The sequence below is a fragment of the Bombus bifarius genome, unplaced genomic scaffold (assembly GCF_011952205.1).
Source record: "Bombus bifarius isolate JDL3187 unplaced genomic scaffold, Bbif_JDL3187 scf7180000008026, whole genome shotgun sequence".
Taxonomy (NCBI): Eukaryota; Metazoa; Arthropoda; class Insecta; order Hymenoptera; family Apidae; genus Bombus; species Bombus bifarius.
Window position 1 is genome coordinate 1,736,143 of NW_022884399.1, and position 15,110 is coordinate 1,751,252.

Consider the following 15,110-nt stretch of genomic DNA (forward strand, 5'->3'; position numbering starts at 1 on the left):
CCTATATAGTTCTATCTTTATGCTAATGAGCGGGGCTTCTTTTTAATCAAATAAAAAAGGCTATATGCAATTTTCGTTTAAATGTTTAAGACAGACTCACGAGTAATGTGAATAACAAAAATGCGACTTTTATTCATATATATGAATATGAATTTACTGTTGTCGGTCTTAATGCTCTCTATACAATAGACAATTTTATCGTATTATTTATATGTATCGTAAATATTAAACGGGATTTACCCCAGTAGCAGACGTTCATTCAACTTTTCATTATCTGAAATATGATGTCAACACCGTAATAAATATTTCATTTCTCTTTTTCGTTCCCGTTAAAATATGCACAATAGATCGTAAAAACGATCGAATATTTATAGAATGTGAGTATCTATATGTTAATGATATCGCGATATTATATAACGTAACATGTGATTGAAAACGTATATCATTTATACACATTAAATACATATGTTTTATTTTGAATTTAAAGGTTTATTTTTTAAATAAAATTTGTATTTTTTAGAAAATCGATGTTGCCAAGTTAATAATTGACGTAGAAACGATCAAGAAATTTTATCGGTGATACAACGATTGTTTCTCATTTATATTTGGAAAATACATTATAATTCTATCTATTATAATTGTATTTCGACTTCGACCTTACGTTGAAGTGAATAACGTGACAAGTTCTCAAGTTTAAAATAAAAATGGTGAGACAAAAAATGTAGAAACAAATAGGAACGTTTAATGAAGAAAATTAAAAATAAGAATAAGGATCAATAAAAGTGTTTATTAAGATTTACGTTACTGCGTTCGTAATCTCTTTGCATTTTGCAATTAACAAAAATAAATCTTTTGTAACCGTTACACAGGTTGCCAAATTTTTCTCAAATCTTGCCAGTACCTATAATGTGACGAACGACTATTTGCAACTATCATATGTAACAATATAAATATTTGAATTCAGCAGAGCTCGTCATTGTGATCTTTGATAAATATTTTATGCATTTACAAATTTCTTCATTCAATATCTTAAGCAATTTCTTAATTTGCTCTCTTATATTCCGAACAATTTTAATAATTTTACAGGATAGTTTTTGTTAATCGATTTCTCTTATTGATTTATCGATTTAATTTGCATATACAAGTTCTTCAGGTTTTTCAGGAAACAGAAAATTGGATACGTTTTAAAAAAAGACTTTAGAGATTATTTATAACAAGATTAATTAATATGTGCTCATTTCTGCTGTGGCATTCAATTTCAGAATAAAAATGTATACTCTTCCAGTTTTTCGATAATAGTGTGTGATAAAATGCACCTTCTAATAAAATTCTAACACGGTAAAACTCAAAATTCCTGCTTCTATATCTTTCTACCAGTTCATACAGTGATTCGTGAAAATATTTGAAACCTGTTCTTTGCTTATAGGAATTTTGTTTTAATACACTATGTGTATTATGGAAACATACACATCACAAAATCACACAATTGAAACAATCAAGTACTCATTATATTGATAATCTTTCATATTTAATGAGACCACCTTCAACATTAATTATCGTATTTCTAAGATAGCTATTCATGCCCTATGCTCTATTAATTTTTTATTAAGTGTATGTTTGCAAAAGACGTTTTCTAACTTTTACATGCATTTTATATGCTATAATCATGATAATCGCGTCTCGGTGAAAATGACACCTGAAAACGTTTTGTATAACATGCATATATGATAAGTGTCCGAATTATAAGCATGGATGATAAAATGGGCTGTAACCGCAGTCACAATGTCCGTCAAAATTCGACATCGCGTCCGTTAAAACATTTGTAACAAAAACGCTCATGTGACGGAGCTCTTATATTTAGCTTCCAGTTCGCTTAGGTTTCCCTCACGCGATATTTCAGTAAGTATTAAGTACATCGCACAATAAGAAATCGCACGCAATGTGAGTCATTGCATTCCAAATGTCCTTGTTTAATAAACAAATAACGGTCACGTCCCGTTTTCAACTCAGCTTTCGAATCTTTTTTTACTCGTTCATTAAACACGTTTAAAATAAAGCAGTCCACATTCGCCTTTTTATTTCACCTCGTTAATTGCAGTGCTTGTATTGGAAGTTCTAACAGATACGAAGTGTACGTGATAAACGTTTCTCTTTATTTATTTATCTTCGCTGCTGAGCCACTCTTTCTTTGCTGGTCAGTTGTCAGAGCGGTTTTCCTCCGCTACAAAACTTTCTACATCGTAGTTGTAAATGTTTCGATTTTCGTTTCATGTTCCTCGTTTTTCTCGCACAATTTTATTACACGTGACAGGAGCAAGTATTTCGGACCCGAGAACGAAATCTAACGTTTTCTTTCAACAACTGTGCTATTTATGTTTATCTCTGACAGTTGAGTGTCAATATTATGTTGGCTTGCAGCGTTTTAACGTTTGAGTCTCCGATTTTGAAAATGCAGCGCTCAAACATGTAACAGTTTGTCGTGCATCAAGTGTTAACATTGGCAATAGTCCACGCAAGCACAGGGAAATAAAGATGACACGAACGAAACTGTTTTTAAGAAATCCTGCATTACTGACAAGCGAGTACACATACATCATAAATACTTAATTTTCATTACGAAACTTGGAAGCTTTTGACATATGGATGTGCATGTAGTCAAATGAAATACTTCAGTGTAAAATAATTTTATGGATTTTTGCCTCGTTTCGTACGAGATTGTTTAAGAATGCCATTTGAAAACGTCAAACTAATGCTCTTCAAACTGATTAAATTGTATTAATTGACACGTTAGAATGCGTGATATTTCTTCTGACAAATTATAGTTGGCAAAATGCCGTTGTTCCATAATATTTTTCATTGCGATTACAAATTTAATTTCAAAATTAATTTCAATGATATCTACCGTATCATTCGGTAATTAGGGCCCGGTTTCTCGATTATGATTTCACATGCGCACTCACGAGTCGCGAACATCGCGACGATGAATAATTCATTGAAATTAAATATATCGAAAATCTTTGATATCGCTATTTTACAACGCGTTCGATGTGTTCGTTGCATTCGTTACAATCACAGAATAATAACAATATTAATTTTTATTGCGGCGCTGACCACACGACCACGCTATCTCGCGTATTAATATTCGAAATAAAACCATTGATTCGAATGATTTACATTAATCACAGGAGAATTTGCATGCAGTTGCTGTGGACCCCTCACGAATATGCACGACTCGCGTTACATACACGGTTACGAGGTGTGCCGGATTTGACAAATTTTTTACGCATCAGTTCCCACGGTTATTATTCCGTTCACGTTTCCTTTTCGCCCGCATATTAATTGAAACGTTACATTAAAATGCGCTCACATTACTTCCCTCGCCTCCTTTTTTCTCCCCCACCCCAATTTTTTTTTACTCTTTCTTTTCTGTTGTAATTTCGTTTTATTCTTGGGTGCAACGTATACCGGAGCACAACAAAAAACTTGCTTTGTCGATGGTGAAACATTGTAGCAGTTTCTCCTCTTCTCTCACGCTTCTCTCTGCATTCGGTTGACAGCTTCCTGTTCCGAATTTGCACATGTTTGATATTCATGCTTGTCACTCGTGATATCCGGATTGGTATTCCTCTAAATGACTTTGACATGATACATCAAAATTTCTTCTTTTTTAATTTCCTTTTTTGCTTTTTATTTATTCTTTTATGAATATATTTCCTTACGCGTACGATACACATGATCAGAAAAAGTTGATATTCTGGTAAATTGTATAAATTAAACTGTGTAGGCTGCTGGGTTAAAATTATTTTAACGATATAAAAGCAGAGACTGATTTATTCAAAAATATGTTATGAGGCTACGTTTATTATCTATTTCTCATTTATTTTCCTCTTTCTTTCATAATTTGTTTAAATTAGTTTAAAATAAGTTACGATGAATTCTTTCTTCAAGAAGCATGAAATTTTATAAACTTTCTTATAGCGACTATTGAAGGTACTAAATTTGATTAAATGAAGTTACTTTACAAACTTTCTGGATAATCTCGCTGCGGTAATTTAATTTGAAGCGACGACAAGAATTCTTTTTAAAGCGAGGTTATTCTAAAAGGATTAAGTTCTGATCTGAACATAATATATAATCAAATGCCATTTATAATGCGATATTTTATTTTTTATTAGATTAAAAATTTACTTAAATTCTATGTAGAATATTTGCTTCTAAGTTTCAAAGTCAGTATGCAATTAATAGCAGAATTTATTTACAAATTTTAATTCAAATCGAGACTCAAATTTTCGTCTCTAAATTTCCGTGTAAAACCGAAAAGTGTAAAAACCGAAAATGAACTGTCCCTGTGTTGGAAGAACATCAAAACTGTCAAGGGAGCATTATAAGGCCTGAGAATGGAAAATTACAAAAATAATATTGGATTCTAGTTTTCTAAAATCAAAAACAGTAAACAATTTGTGAGTAAATAATTTACAGAATTTTTCTACTTATCTCGTAGGACCTTTTGTCTTCAGACCTTTATATTAATAATTATTTATTTATTATTACTAATTATTATACTAATACTTTATAATAATTTGATACTAACTATTGCTGCATAGATTCTGTCCACTTCTTTGCTCATATAAGTAAGACATCGATATTACAATCGACATAATAGTCGATATAAATTGTGCTTCTGAAATTTACAGACGATACGATAGGCTTTTGACCTATGACAAATGACAAATTTGAGATTAATAAATTTTCATTTTTTAGGTATTAGAAGTTTAGACAGTGAAGATTAAATACTTTCGAGGTCGTAAAAAATATTGTAAGTCTCTCTTTTTAATGATGAATCCAAGATTTCGTATAAAAAAAAATGTCACAATGTCGACGTTTGTGGAAGGTATACTCTGAACGAGAAAACTTACACAGTAATATAAGGCTTTATACTCACTGAAGAAACAATGAGCAACTTTTCGTCGTATCTTGTTGCTGTATCTACTAGCAATAAACATACACAGAAGGAACCTTAGTTTCTGCTGCTACGCATTGTCGCGTATTTCCTATTTTTCTTTGATCTTTACTGTTCCGGATGAGAACAAGGAACATGCGACGACATTTGTTTCCGGCAACAGAAACACGAAGAAACTTGGAGAAACATTCGGTAACAAACGGCGACTTTTCCAAGATACACGGAACATCAACGAAAAGGTCCTCATTGTCGCTTCGGTGAATACGCGGCTTTAGTTATGATTTATGGCATATTTAGTAGTAACTTCGTCTTTAATTTCCTCTATTCCTAGATCTCGATAAATATGTATGTTGGTATAGATATTTCGTACGATGGTGAACAGGCGATTGTTCGTAGCGTTTTATCTTTGAACCTTTGCGCTATTTTAAGGTTCAACTTTATGCAGCCTCGTAATCCTATGATCCACGCGTTGTAAATCCATATGGGTCTTAATGTTATTTGAAAATTCCTACATGTTAAAGACCGGATAGAGCTACTCTCCGGTATGCATAATAGCTGTTGGACTTGACCTTATCCACCCTTATACAAATTCCAACCCTCGGAAAGGAAAGTCAGGATAGAGAGAGGAATGAAACATTATACAGAGAAAGAAAGACTGTCGCGTAAACGTAAAAAGAAGTAGAACTGGACAAACTCGATTTAAAGATTAGCATTCCAGCTAGAGAGTTAGGTTTAAAGGCTTAGTCGATACTATGAATCGGCTTCGTTGTCCCGGGGAAACTAGGAAGGAACAGTCGAGAAAAGGTCGTTTAAAATCTGAAGTCTGGTCACGAGATGCAAATGTCGTCGCTTCTCCTCTCTGCACTTCTGACGCAGCTCATTTTTGCCTGATGTGTCTACGAAGCTGATTCTATCGCGGGTCTAAAACCGTATATCGGCGCGCCACTGATAGAGAGAGGATCGAGAGAGAAACCGAGAATAGAGTAAAGGGGCAAAGAGGAGAACCGTGTACGTGCTTGGAAATCGTTTCTCAACGATGACTCGATCATTGACGAACATGTTCCACGCATACTCTCAGCCAACACACGCTTCCTTACCAATCCTTTCCGGGCCCAAACCATTTACTAACACAATCGTTCACAGTCGTGCACCTGTTCGCCACGAATGCAAGTGCAATCGGACCAATCAATTTTTATTTTACTTGACAGTAGACAGTGTTATTGTTGCACGTATCGTACAATTCGAGATGATCAATGAAATAAAACGTTTCTAGTACGATTTCGTTTAGCAGAAATGGCTTTTCTCCAATGGCTTGTTTAAAATTGTTAGAAAACTGTTCGTACAAGTACTGTTATGTTGTAAAAAATTTAATATTTAGTTTGTTTTTTAATATCGAGCTTCCCGAAATTACACTTAAAAAAGTGATGAACGAGATGGAACACCGTATTAGTAATACGATTGACAAAGTCACAGCTGTGTCTTGATGTTTCTAATTACCGATATGTTTGAAGTTTATTAAATTTTCAAAATAGTAGTATCTCAGGTAAGATAAATCAAACATAGAGATTTTGAAAAAAGAATGTGAAATTTGAATTTAAAAAATTGATCAATGACAGTTAACCAATAGCTAAATTTAACAAGTCAGATATTTTTTTTATCATTTCTATTATATCTTTACGAAGATTTTCAATTTTATTCGTTAATCGTCATGAATTGAACCTATGATATCCTAAACTAAAGTATTTTAATATACATATCTTACAAAGAATATATATCATAACTAATTTTCAGTGTTATTTGCTTCCTTTTCTTTTATAAGATTTAATCAAAATTAGCGCATTAGGGAATTGAATAATATTTGTGGCAAAATCTATAGAAAATTGACAAATTCCAAGTATCACAGCTCTAAAGATAAAAAAGAATTATCAAGAAAATTCAAAAGCTATAATAATACTTTTTCAAATTCCACCATTTCGTGCTTTTAAACTCACTATTACTGTTCTTTTTGTGTGTCAATAAACTATGTACCTACTTATACCTTGCAAAACCATACTTCTAAAAAATGAAACCTAATATCGTTCAGTCACGAATATCCAGCCGTTTCACGGAGAATCAACGACAATAAAAGCTTCGCGGCTCGTAAAATCGTGCGAGTACTGATTCAAATATGATTTTAATGGTTTCACTGGTGAACCCATAAACTTCAAGCGTGAGTCGCGGCAGAGGCGTGTCCTTTGTTAACAATTTACGGATCTCGCCAGTGTACAGTGTGTTGAAGCTAAAATGGTCGTCTGACCGCGCAAAAGTCATGGGACGCCGTGCAAACTAACATCATGCAGCGCTTAACTATTCAAGTTACTATGTACATATATTAATTCTTTTATTTATTTCTCTTTTACAGCCCATAATAATAACCCGCAGATACGGTATAGGATAGCAATTGAAATAAACAAGCGATGTTCGTATGTAGAGTATTTGTAGCGTTCGTGAATTTCAAGATTAAAAAACTGACAAAATAGTGCGCTTGATGTTTGAAGAAACTAAAAAACGAAATCTCTCGCCATTGTAAAGTAGCAGTGAAATTTTAACCAATTCGTATCGATCCATACAATTTTACCTAAAGAACCAAGTTACACGTATTCTTTAGTGCATGTTCTTTAAAGTTATTTATCTTTCAGGTTTCTCGGAAATGTCGTCTTTGCGTAATCTTTTTTACTATGGAACTTAGATACGTAATCTTTTTCCATAGGTTTATTTTAAACGTTACCTTTTACAAACGACAAAACGTTAGTCGCAATTGTTTCAGGCAACAAAGACTATTAATGCCTGAAGTCAGTTTTATAGGAAAATAATATTCTAACCGGGAATCCCTGAGAATTTAGAAAATCGAAGAAAAACAAAAGTTAGATAAACCAAGTTATGACATTTTCCTGGTTAGATGGTGGTTTTAACACACTATGCAGCGTGGCGCGGCGTCTGGTTGAAGACGCGGTAATAAAATGGCAAATGTACTCACTCTCCGATGCGTTCGCCATTCCAACATCGTTTGTCCGGATACTCTTCGCAGATCGTGTCGGCCAGAGTGCCATAGAAGGTCCGAGACCTGACGACACTGGCCAAGAAATTACCCAGCTGCGTGTGCAACTGCGTCGGTAATGTTCGATGCGTGGTAGTCGGCGCAGCTGCGTGCATCTCCAGCCCGGTTGACGTCGACTTCTCAGTTGCAGCTGCATCCGTAACGGTCCCTTGATTCGATGGCTGTAGTTCCGAACGGCCGCACACTTTTCTCACCTGAAACACATCGCCGTCGTTTCTTTAGTTTCTTTATCCTCCATCCGCATCCGTTCATCGTTTTACTAAAAACCATGGGACCGAACGTCCCTCGAATAAAGTTTTATTTTATCGCCAGTGCCCTTGATGCGCTACGACTTTCCTCTATCGCGTCTCCACAAATGATATTGCAACGTGGAAGAGGGTGTTTTTCTTGAAACGATGTCCTCGTACATAGAGAATGAGATCGCATCGCGTGTTATGTAACGGGGTTATCGATAGGTTCTTACATTTGCAAATTATCACATATATAATGAAATATATTTCTCTGTGACCTAATTTTGGCTACCGATCCAATGGTAGTACAGACAACTGTACGAATATTATAAGAGAAACATATGATAAATTAATTACGAAAGTATGGAAGAAGAAAAAGCAATAAATTCGGAAATAATTGAATTCATTGAAAAGGAAATTCTGCACAGTGAATATAAAATTGTTGAAAATAAATCAAATGTTGTGCTTCTAAAGAATAGGTGTTCTTATCCGATGCACGAATATACATAACTTGTTAAAATTATTGAAAATTACACGCTTTATCGGATATCGAATTATCTGACTGAACAAGTTAATTACTCGAAAAAGCACAGAATATGAACTGAAAGAGGGAAAGAATTCATAAAGTACAAAGGAATAAAATATGTAGTTGTTAAATTGATCAAGTACAAGTATATAATTTTCCGCCACTTCGCGTTTATTCCGTTAAAAAAAAAAAAAAAAAAAACAGCGAGAGAACCAAAGTACAGAATTCACATCCGTTGTTTTTCGAAAGGTCAAACGTTTTTCATTTCAAGCATTTTCTATTCGTCATTGAAGTCCCGTTTTTGGTTGTAATAAAAACGGCCAAAGCCACGGACAGTTGAATTCGCAAAAAGCCGGTGAAAAATTGCTGCTGGAATAGATTGAACCCCTCCGCGATGAGAAATGAATATATTTATCATGTGCGAAGTTTCGTCCCCGCTTTCGCAGCGGGTACTTCATTTTTCTCAATAACAGGGTAAAATTTCGCATTCGTCGATCCGGCGCGGACAGGAAGCCGCAATTAACTTTTCCCCACGTTCGTCCAATTCGAAAAATTCCGCCGTTTCACCGGGATTTTTACATTTCTCGTGGGTGGATGTGTTGCACGCGGGTCCCTTATTTTCCGGAAATTACGGCTGCCTCGTGTTCGCCACGAAATCGTTCATCCGTCACGAGGTCGACGTTAACGCGGCCGTTTGAAAGGAACGCCGGGGACGGCCCCGATGGAAAAGAGTTATCACCGCCAATATCAGCCTCACAATTTCCATGTGGCCGGTGTTGCGCGCGTTTATCTCGAAGCAACGCTTTCGTATACGCGGACGTTTGCATACACGATCGTCATTAAGGTTATCGTTCGTATCTGCCAACGTACTTCTCCACGGTTTTTCGTCCTAATTACTTTTTAACGCTGACTATAAAAGGAAGTAAGCCGGCGGTCGAGCTTCTCGAACCGGCATAATCGTAAAACCAGCCGCCAGGCCTGGGCGTAATTAAGACGGCACGCGTGGGCGTGCAAACGTCGCTCTCCTCATCTTCGCCGATTTTCTTTTTATCTTTCGTGCTATCTCTCGTCCTTCTGTCCTTTACTCTTCTTTCTCAGCCTTTCGTCGATATTGCACAGCACCGTAATCCTAGTGTTCGTTTGCTTTTTAATAGTCGACTCGTAATTTTGCCTTCCACACGATGTTTTGTTCGTTCTGTATCACGGATTAATCTCGCAACAATCTTCCTTTTAGGTTCACGATACGAACGATCGAGTTTTATCGTATGATACTAGAAGGTGAAAATGTTGTTACAAATTGCTTTCAAATGAAACATTGGTGGGGAAGATACTACACTTCTGATTTTGGCGGAACATTGCAATTTCGTTGCAATGTCAATGGTTATGTTGAAATTGTTATGTAAGAATACATAAAAGTAGACAGGAGAAAGAAATTTTTCAGATAAGAAAAAAATAATTGGAGAAATTGACTATTATAGAAAAATCAGAATTGTAACTGTATATTCTATGTTATACCCTCGATAGCTTCTAATAAATAAAATCTTTGTGAAACTGAATTCATAATTCAATAATGGTGAGAAAATGTGAAAATGAAATAAAATGTAAAACAAAGAGAAAATGTTACCACAAGATAATAAAATCTATAATTTTCCATTTGATATTAGTTTATTATCTGCAATAGAGATAATAATATTTATTTTATATCAAATATAGGTTTCTTGGAATAAAATATTATAAAATGTATTAGTTATTTCAATAACGTAGAGGAGATGATTCAGTAATGGCCAACAAGTAACTAAATATCATATACTTTAGTTATTCTATATTCAAAAATAATTAACCGATGAAAGCGAATTCCTCGAAAGTAACGTCATAAATGACTCCTGTTATAGTTTTGAATGCGATCTGACTGTTACTTGATATACCAAACTGAAACATGCGAATTTGCTTTCACTATATCTTTAAAACAGCGATAAGATGGAGCAAACACAGAGAAAAGTAATAAGAGATGTGATGAATAACTAAGCAATATGGTTCGATATACTTTTCAGTGACCTTCTATGCTCAATGTTCACGTAGTTTACACGTCAGAAAGTTTCTACATGAATCTATGGAGTTTACTGAGTTTGTACAGAATTAAATTGTCTTTTTCTCAAAAATAATTATTTTGACAAACAAAATGTGCGCTTATAATATTGTTCACCATTTAGAATAATTTGTCGAATGCTGGATTTAAAAAGAAAATCTCTATTCTTAGTTTAGATAACTATATCAGTAGAATAGTCGACCGACAAATAAAACAGTATAAAGATTTAAATTTTACCTACATTGAATGGATTAATATTTTTCTATACTGCCAAATCAACATTTGAAACTTTACAAGAAACGTTACAAGAAGATGTTTGTTTTATGAAATGTAATAAATTTTACAGACAGTACTTTAATTTAAATTTGTAGGATGTCCGTTCGTAACAACATAAAATAAAATTAGTATATATAGTAAAATAAGATTTTACTACTATTCCTATTAATCTTTTAATTTACATTTACAGAATATTTACAATCCAATTACAAACTTGATCTCGTCTCATCTTATACGTACATCAATTTTATTCGACTTTTCAACTTTCTCAATTGTCGTAACAGATAGATAATTTGCTATCATTTCTTGTTTCGTAATGTTCTTATCTTTACGGGTGATTATCGCGTAGAATAGTGAAGAGTGTTGAAAGTGAAGGTGTTTAAGAATTATTAGAGTTAAAACCAGGGAATCGAGTCCAAACTAATAAAGATATTTAAAGTCGCTTAGACTTTACATCCAAGGTAACGTCTAAGATGATAATTGGAATATGCTATAGTTTGATTAAACGGAAAAGCTGATGTTACAATCCAGGGACATTGCTTAAGTGCTAAACGACGTTTAACAGTCGGGATATGTGTGTATGCTAATTTGCTCGGAATAAGAACGAATGAAAAGTATTGCATGATATTGAAATGAAGTGTGGCAGTTTCCTTTGGTTGAACGCAATAAGCACACCGCTTTTATGACGCATCATAAAAGCAACATTGTTATTGCCAGGTATATGTTGCGAAGCAGATGGAAATAATTATGTTTCTATAATTGGGTTCACCTTCTGTCAAATAAATTTGCTTCAAGTTTTGTGAATACAAGTTGCAAATCGTCGCGTTGATTTGTTTGGAAAGTGAGGCATTTAAAAATCGCGCAATTCTAAAATATCTGCAAGAACTAATTCGAAGGGTGTGCTATTTGTTAGGAGAGGACAATGTCTAAGAGAGAGAGAGAGAGAGAGAGAGAGAGAGAGAGAGAGAGAGAGAGAGAGAGAGAGAGAGAGAGAGAGCAATTACTTAATAAAATTGTAATATCTAACAAGAACGATATCGAAATTTGAAATAAAGCCTTCATCTTCTTTCTAATATGTAGTAAGAAATACACAAAAAGAATATTTTATTAGAAATCCTTAAAATTAAAATGATCTTAATTATTTAAATTATAAACGAAAGATTTTTCACACAGATTTTCAAATAGCCGAATAATTAATAATTTTCTATTTCAAAGTGACTTCTTAAAACAGTTTTGAGTCTAAATTTGGTTAATAATACAACAGTAAGTTTAAATTTATATTACAAATTCGGAATTGCTTTGAACCATATTCAATTTGAGGTATGATATCGCTGGTGTTAAATAAATTCTATTCTTAATGGAACTTTGTTGTAATTATCTTGTTTTATGAATGAATCACTTAGAGCTGAGTGCTTATATACATCTCTTTTATAAATAACCTGTTCTTAACTAACTTCTTCTTCTTACATCTCGAGAATGAAGTACCCTGTTTTCCCTTATGGTCTTCATATACGATACATAAAAAATGTATTATGGATGTACTTAACATCAAACTTCCCTTTTCCAATATTAACTTACATTACATATAAGTTAGTTCCAAATTTAGAATTTTGAACTGATTCAGATTTTTTGTATTTTTACAATATAAATTTATTACATAGATATCTGTTTGCTTATTATTATAGCTTATTATTACAGCTTATAGCTTGTAATTATGTTGTTAAGAAATTAGCGTCGGTTTTCGAGTTTTTAAACTTTAACGCTTAGTATCAAGCTAATAATTCGTTTCATTCTCTTTATTTTACAATATCATTTTAGAGTGCAGATGTCCTTCTACATGCTTCTAACTATACTTTTGTTTTTACCATTAATTTGTTATTATTACTCACTTTGCTCAAATTACTCTCAAATTACTGACTTCGAGATGGACAGAACCTATCGACAACCGACGACCATTTTTTTCGAACACAGCGACCATTACTTACTCTACAAAGCTCTTCTTCGCTAACCAAGCTGTTGCTGAAGATTCATCAATTCTAGCACACCGGAATTTTACGCTAATGCAATTAGAAGACTTATTTCTTGTTGGCAAAAATGTATACATTGCGATGGATATTATTTTGATTGGAAAAGTTTATTCTGAGTCGAGACGAGATCTGTGGTTTTGAAAATAGTTTGAAAACTGACATTAATTTCTTATCAACCTAATGTATTTCCTGAATTTTACTATCAAGAAATTTTTGTACTTATTCCGATGCGATACAATAAAATCGCCCGAATAGAGTCATCGACGAGAGGAGAGAATCGTATTTGACCAAATTTTTTCCACTTTATGACGCATTAGTTTCAGTTAAGTCAAAGTAGAGCAAAGAAATATACCGCGTGTACTTTTGCAACGGCAATTACACCAACCAAACGACGAGTAATGGCTCGAGAACGATAAATGGTGACCTGTTTTTTCCCTTCTACAGAAGACCAGCTATCCACCACGAAAATGAGATCCTGTCATTTCTCTCTGACACCCGTTTCCTCTTCAATATTTTCGATATCGGCTGCAACTCGATCGATATTTGCACGTAAGTTTCACCCGCGTTTTTTATGCAATCGACGCAATAAATTTCTATGGATCAGGTCATTTGGAGGAAGTTAATGCGAATGAGGAATTAGACAAGAAACAACATGAAGATTTTACTAATTTCGCGTTACTATCGACCTATATTTTCGAAGCTCCAACATCTGTCAGAAAGTGGCTGCACTATTCTTTTTCTAATTTGTTCGTTTTTCTGCCGAGCAAATACTTTTAAAAAATATAATCTTCAAAATATCGGTTCATTAAAAAAGTGATATAACCAAGAAGTTATCGAATCAGTTTCCTGTTCAAGATTGTAGCAATTTCGCGTTACCATTAACATAGAATATTCGAAGCTTCAACGGGAGAAACATATTTCAACATCCGTTCGAAAGAACGTGTGTTAGTTAGTTACGGTTGACTTTTCGTTCTCCTCCCACGTCAACGTTGGCGTGCAAAGATGACGAAGACGCAGGCGACTCAGGACGATCTTCCGCCTCCTCCGCGTGCTCTAACTCGCGTTTACCTTCGCTTCATGCCGAAGGAAGAAAGGAGGCGGCCGAGTAGACGCGTCACCCTTGACCCGGAATATAAACGATAATAATGTGTTCCGTTTCTGCGCCGCGATTCAAATGAAGAAGATTAGAAGATTGGCGGATTATCTCGTGATAAGCGCGCACGCATACCAAGCGTCCTGCGAGCTCTTCGAGCCGCCGGTAATAATGTATGATAATGGACCGCGTGGTCGGGGACTTGAAACGATTTTGTATCTCGATAGAGTGATGTTTCGTGACACGAAGCCGCGTGGGAGAAGAATCGTTGACCATGATCGTCGTACCGTGCGAGAGATTCTCTATTCCCCTTCTTTCGTTCGTTCGAACCTTGTCTGATTGTAAGAATTTCATCCTGAGAATGAAAATTTCGTGGCATTTTGAATTTCCTTTACGTTGTATCTCTTTTCTTATCTCGCATTTTGTTGCAATTTGGAAAATAACCATCCCGAGGCAGAGTAATTTTTGCCAACAATATTTACATTTACGACGAGTTGAAAAATATCGTTCGCGAGGCATTGTGTCAAATCCTAAAAATCATTGTGTCAAAATATCCTAATTACTATTTTTCGAAACTGAATAAAATGGAAATTTTTATCATTTTCTTCGAGACATCCTTCTTTTTTGATAACAGTCTATAAAATATACAGGGATTACAAAAAGTATTCGCACGTAACCTTTCATTTCTTAACGAGGCATTTTTCGACCAGTTTGCGTGTACACACGTGCGTATAAATATTACAGTTTTATAATATCAAATTTTAGTAGCCGTATGAAGGTATTTACTATTAAATGATAGGAAATTTAATACATTT

General features: G+C 34.3%; 1 protein-coding gene across 1 annotated transcript in view; it reads right to left on the minus strand.

Moving 5' to 3' along the window:
* LOC117207291 (division abnormally delayed protein) overlaps nt 1-15,110 on the minus strand; it is a 243,951-nt gene that overhangs the window by 61,467 nt on the left and 167,374 nt on the right. Inside the window, exon 5 of the mRNA XM_033447340.1 lies at nt 7,977-8,251. Coding sequence (XP_033303231.1) covers nt 7,977-8,251 — 275 coding nt within the window. The remainder of the gene's footprint in view (nt 1-7,976; nt 8,252-15,110) is intronic.